At 36.7% G+C, this 5,860-nt stretch overlaps 1 protein-coding gene across 1 annotated transcript in view; it reads right to left on the bottom strand.

Moving 5' to 3' along the window:
• Positions 1–5,860, bottom strand: part of LOC105179268 (uncharacterized protein At3g06530) — an 18,493-nt gene that overhangs the window by 4,430 nt on the left and 8,203 nt on the right. Inside the window, exons 20-34 of the mRNA XM_011102885.2 lie at positions 5,750–5,855; positions 5,466–5,535; positions 5,224–5,386; positions 4,819–4,894; positions 4,452–4,625; positions 4,300–4,368; positions 4,113–4,211; positions 2,961–3,050; positions 2,368–2,579; positions 2,025–2,235; positions 1,760–1,939; positions 1,359–1,454; positions 1,190–1,257; positions 770–1,121; positions 141–356 (exon numbers count right to left, since the gene is read on the bottom strand). Of these exons, the coding sequence (XP_011101187.1) occupies positions 141–356; positions 770–1,121; positions 1,190–1,257; positions 1,359–1,454; positions 1,760–1,939; positions 2,025–2,235; positions 2,368–2,579; positions 2,961–3,050; positions 4,113–4,211; positions 4,300–4,368; positions 4,452–4,625; positions 4,819–4,894; positions 5,224–5,386; positions 5,466–5,535; positions 5,750–5,855 (2,182 nt within the window). The remainder of the gene's footprint in view (positions 1–140; positions 357–769; positions 1,122–1,189; positions 1,258–1,358; positions 1,455–1,759; positions 1,940–2,024; positions 2,236–2,367; positions 2,580–2,960; positions 3,051–4,112; positions 4,212–4,299; positions 4,369–4,451; positions 4,626–4,818; positions 4,895–5,223; positions 5,387–5,465; positions 5,536–5,749; positions 5,856–5,860) is intronic.

Below are 5,860 nucleotides of genomic sequence, written 5' to 3'. Positions count from 1 at the left end.
ACCATCGATATTAGGAATTAAGGAGAAAAAATTTACAAACAATAAAGACACAAGTAAAGTCCCTTCTCCAAGGTGCGTATCCATGCCAATTTTGGCACTACAGATTTGCTTACAATCTTTCATAATTGAAGGGTTTTTACCTTCTTCCTCACGTTTTTATCCACATTGCGAATCAGCTTAACCATGATTGTGAAATAGGTTGATGGTAAAAGGTCCGTTGTAAGAGTTTTTAGAATATCACGGATGTACTCTTTCAGCTCATTCTTGACCATAGCTGGAACACCAATATGCTTCTTTTTTAAGTCAACCAGTCGCAGATGGTATACAACTTGCTCCATAAGTTCAGCAACCATACTCTGCAGAATTCAATTCGAGTTGGAGTAAGAACATCAACAGACATAAATATACACATGAAGACACTCTCCTTACCTGAATATTAGCACTTTAAGTACAACCTCAAAGAAAAATTCTGGCATAAATTAAGATTCTTCTTCGATAACAATAATCCTAAAAAGTTTAACTTTTCAATCATAGATAAATAGAAATGCACCTTCTCGGAACTTAGGAGTCAGAGAAGTATCGCATTTGTCGAAAACAGAGTATTTCTCAAGTGAACAACCTTATCAGTTGAGAGAGTATGATCACCTTTCAACTGAAGGGACTTAAAATTTCAACTGATGATGGCATAGGAAGAGCTATTAAGGAATAATTTTACAGTCTTCATCAACAGGTAGATGACATCCAGAAAGCGGTACATATATTTCCATACCTGAATATTACTTAAATCTTCATCTGTCTCAAGCTTGTAAGATATCTCAGGATCACGCAGCTTATTAGCAACAAACTGCATTGCAACCAGCATTTGCATAAATGTGTCTTCACTTAAACCATTACTTCCGATCTTCTGAAGTGCTAAGATGAGAGAAGGAAGCCAAATTGTGCACGAGTACTGCTCATAGAGCTGCAATGCAAATTCATACTCCCACTGCTTACTGATGACAAGAGTCAAGTTATCCAATGACTGCTCACTAACAAGGAGACTACGTAAGCTCTTTCTTGAGATCAATGAGTGGAAAAGGAGAAAGAGCAGTGAACCCAAACTTTCAGCCTCACCTAAAGTCCTGAGAGAGAAAACTAGTTAGCAAAAGCCAAATTTCAAAGACGATAACGACTAATCTGCAATTTCTACCTTAATATGTGTGCAATGATGGAAAATCTTCTATGTTCTGCAACTTGCGGCAATAAATCCACAAAAATCTATGAGAATACACACTGTCAGAAACTTGTCTGTGAACAAAACGTCAAGGAATAAGTTGCTAGCAGACACCTAGCAATTCAGCATATTATAACGGTATTACCTGTAGTAATTGTTCTGTATTCTTGGTCCTTGATAACCAGCATGGTATAACTGCTGATATAAGGCCTTCAAACACACACTGTGAATGGCTATCCCACTACAAACAGATGAAATTTTATTTTTGTCAATTACAGATTTGGTGAAAGATGAAATGTCGTGATTTTTCATTACAAGTAACCAAATTACATAGATTCCCCTATAACACTGCACCAACCAGCCATATAATCAGAATTGCCAACCATTTTACACGAGAAGGAAATACTTCACTTATTACTAACTGTAAATAGTTGATTATTTAACAGGAACCAACGGCATTCCATCAAATGCAGTAATAAAAACATATCAACCAATTGAAGAAAGCACGAAAAGAATATAAAATGCAGGCCCACAAAAAATCCAAACCTGTGTTACAGTAGACTCGCCAATGGCAGAAAGAATATCTAAAATTTGGTCCAAGACTTTGTCAGGTACGATCTTTACAAGAGTAGTTATTAATGAGAACACATGATTGCGGGTAATAGCATTGCCTGAGGTACGGGCACATCTGACTAATAATGGCAAGTCAAAATGGTGAACGATATCCTGATAGAACAAGTGTAAATTGTGATCAGAAAGAAGAGAAGCTGTACTAAATTGTAACCAAATATACGAGATAAAGAGGGGAAACCTTATATGGAATATCATTTCCAATGGAAGTACTAATATCTTCCAAAGTCAATAGTAGAGACTGCTGAACATAAGATGCAGCATCGGGAACAGTCTGAGGAGTACCAGATGAAACTATAGACACTTTATCCTGGTCTGCAGCTTTAAGCATCCACTCATTATTTGTAAATATCAGGTGGAGCAGCTTAAATAAGGGACCAACAAGTGAGGTTCTACAACAATATGATGAAAAATCATCAGCTAAACAATTGAGCAGTGGAAAGATTATCAGACAGTATAACAAAGCAGCATGCCAGCCACAACTTAAAAAAACTTTAAACCTCTATGGAACATGCATAACACACCTGTTATCTATATTTTTCTTCATTAGCAACACATCAAGAAAAGCAGTCAACATAGATAGCGTGCTTTCTGTTTTTGGGGTTGCATAATTGGATTGATCAGGATCCTGGAGTTTGACTTGTTTCTTTTGCTTCTTCCTATGTGATGAACCAACTGAATAAATCTTCTGATCCAAAATGGAATCAAGAACCCGTCCAACAATTGAACAATCCAGCTGCAAGATTTCATGACAAGTCATCTATTGTGGCAGACAAAGCAAAAGACATGAAAGTTGACCATTGTCGGAGAATCTACAACAAGAAATCCATGGATTTTCTGCCTAGCTCCTTAAACGCAATAATATTATTCACATGAAACGAACTCTGGGAATATCATGAATACCAACCATTTGATAAAAGCATACATAATTCTAACATGCAAACATAGGTAAAAGGTCATATCAGTGTACTTAGATTGTTTTGCAGAGAGGAAATTCTAGTGGCATTCAGACCAACCCATATATGAAAAAATCAACCAAAAGGGGGCATGAATCGTTCGCAAAAGTTGGAGATGGAGAAAAAAGAAGAATCAGAAAAATTGAGCTGATGGAACCTACATTTATTCGTAACAAGGCATCTCTAGTGGAATTCTGTATATCACCATTGGCACTCCTAAATAGAATCAAAAGATTTCGAAATATGTGTTCCTGCAAAAACATAAAAGACAACCAAAATGAAATATGAACTAAAAGAATAAACAAACACCCTAAAGTTTCCTGTGCAGAGAAAAGATGTTTTTCAACACAAAATCACAAAGTAAAGCATGATAAAGGAACATCTCTTACACGTTAGCTTCAATCATATGAACAGAATACACTATGCTGTATGCAAGCACCAAAATTGGCGTTCTGCTGAGTAGGGAGAGGGGATCCAAGGCCAAGTTATTATCAGTTAAGCAGTTAAAAAAGATGGTGAAATGCCAAATATCCACTAAAACCAAGACTAGATATTAGAATCATGCAGAGGTTAGGTAAATAATCAACACTCTGCACCAAAGGACATGGTACATAGAACTTCCACCTTGTTAGACCTTATGCTGCAGGAACTTAGTTACAAATTACAAGTATCAAGGTCATTTCTAAAGTCATTATGAATCTCTCAATCTAAGTTAAATAGAAATGTTTTCCTACAGGAGAGCTTCTACTTAAAGAGAACTGTTTAACTCAAGAACAACGTCAAAGTTAACCAACTTGCACACAAAAGTTTGCAGAACGATCGCATTTTATATACTTTCCAAATTCCATCAAATGCCAAGCACCAGCATGTCTGATACCCATACCAACTTGAGAAGTTTGAAGTACAGGTGTCTGAAAGAATTTGCTTATTACCTAGGCCATTCCTCAAAACCAAATACAGTTACCAACTAAGGACACTGATCAACCAAGATCTCCCAGGACTCAGTCTCATTCACAGTTCGTGGACATTCAAATAGCACCTGGCTAAGAGCTGATTCACAGTTAGATCAATCAAGCAACGGCAGGTATCATTGAGTTTTTCAACTAATAAGTGATCTTGTTTGCTTATTTCATATAGGAAAATTAACAATCAGCTAAATAAGCACAAAAAGGAACAGTAAACAACACTTAGTTACTCACAAAAGTACATCATGCTTTTCTTAGTTAAACCACGTTTTCCATGCATTAAAATCAATCTAAAAACCACAATCAAGAAGTAAATCGTGTTAAAAACGGAAAAAAGATAAACTCAACCTGAGTTTCAGTCTTCATATCTCCATAGAGGGAACTGCTAAGATTTCGCAAAACTGTCATACATGGTTCCACAATTGAAGAGTCTTCAGCACCATTTACCTGAAGCGCAAACGCCAACAAGAGTTTGACAGAAACAATTGGAGAATATAGTGAAAAGATGAATCAAGTAAATACAAAGGCTGCTTACCTGTAAAGCTTTTAATATGAATTCCCCACAGTCATGCACTTCATGAGATGAAGCAGGTCTAGTACAGCTCTGAGACACATAAACTGATCTAAGAAAATCTGCAGAGGTTTGAGGCATAAGCATAATGGCAAAACACACTTCAGAAAATTTACCTCCAGCAGAAGGCACAATATGTCAACTTCATTTTGTGACAACCTGTGGCATAATTTGCCATCTGAAAGATAATATTGACGACGACTTTCCAAAAGATCATTTAATAATGACCTCACCCCAGAAATAGACATGAGTTTACTTCCCATGCCTTTGATCAAAGAAAGAATCTTCAGCTGCCATGAATCACAGAGACAAAAAAGGAACTGATCCCTTAGTCCACTTAAACCATTACCGCATCTAAAATTGAACATCAGTTGAGAGTATGTATTCATCAACGATGATAAAAACACCCACGTTGCTCTCAATGTGAGATTTGATCTAAAAAGAAGCACCTAAACAACAGAAAATTACTGCAGAAACACTAACCTTTGCATGAGACGAAAGTCCAAGAGCGTGGCCAACCATGAAAACCAAGATGTCATCTTTGGTAGATACATCAAATCTGAAAATTCATGCAAAAAAATTGTAAATAGACAGGATACAGACTGAGATAGTTTGGAGTATGGATAAAATTAAAAGAAACTGAGAAAGTGAAAAGATTATAAAACAAGTCTGTAGAAGTTTCCGTATGGATTTAATTTTAACATATCCAAATTTTATTGAGCATCCCAAAGTAATGAAAGAGGTAAAAGAAAGAAGACGGGGAAGAAAAATCTAATCCTATTCTATAAAGCCTAGTCAATACACAATGCATCCTCAGTATGACAATGCCCCAATCATTGGGTGTAAACACCTTTAACTAGGTCACAAGCAACAGGATCAAATGCAAACCTCTTTCCTATAGCATCTTGAACCAAAAGGCTATCAGATGATGAACCAAGCAGAGATGAGAAGAAAGAAGCAAGAATCTCTCTGTCCGATAACAATATCTTCTTCTGCTGAATAATTAAGCATAACAGCTCCCCAAGAAAATGCAACCAGGTCCTGTTGTTGCCTGCAATATTACTGGATTTGAGAGGCCAACAGAAAAACAATAAGGAACTTGAGTAAAAATTTATGATATCATTGCATACCATTCCTACTAATACGGGACCACAATGCAAATAGCTCCTCGATGCAGCTCATGGCAGCCGCGCGCACATTCTAGAAATTTTAGGGGAGAGAGAAATCAATTTCACAGTTGACATTGTTCAAGTACCACTTGTTTGAAACAAGAGTTTCAAATCCAAAGATGTAGAAAGTAACCCATTTTAGTAGGTGCAGTTTCAGCTGATAAAATAATAGCCACATAAATGATCAGACAGTAAAAGTCAATGGCTAAGCAAAGGAAGAAAAGCAGCCAGGGTATAAATAAAACCTGGTTATCACTCGAAAGTGGAATGAGAACAGAAGGGAAATCTGCAAGGAATTGACCGGCTGAACTCTCATCTAACTGAGAACATATATGCGAGAAAGACTGAAGACTCTC

Source organism: Sesamum indicum, unplaced genomic scaffold (assembly GCF_000512975.1).
Source record: "Sesamum indicum cultivar Zhongzhi No. 13 unplaced genomic scaffold, S_indicum_v1.0 scaffold00128, whole genome shotgun sequence".
NCBI classification, from domain to species: domain Eukaryota; kingdom Viridiplantae; phylum Streptophyta; class Magnoliopsida; order Lamiales; family Pedaliaceae; genus Sesamum; species Sesamum indicum.
The sequence above is the reverse complement of the archived record's forward strand: the minus strand, read 5'-3'. Positions and strand labels throughout refer to the sequence as shown.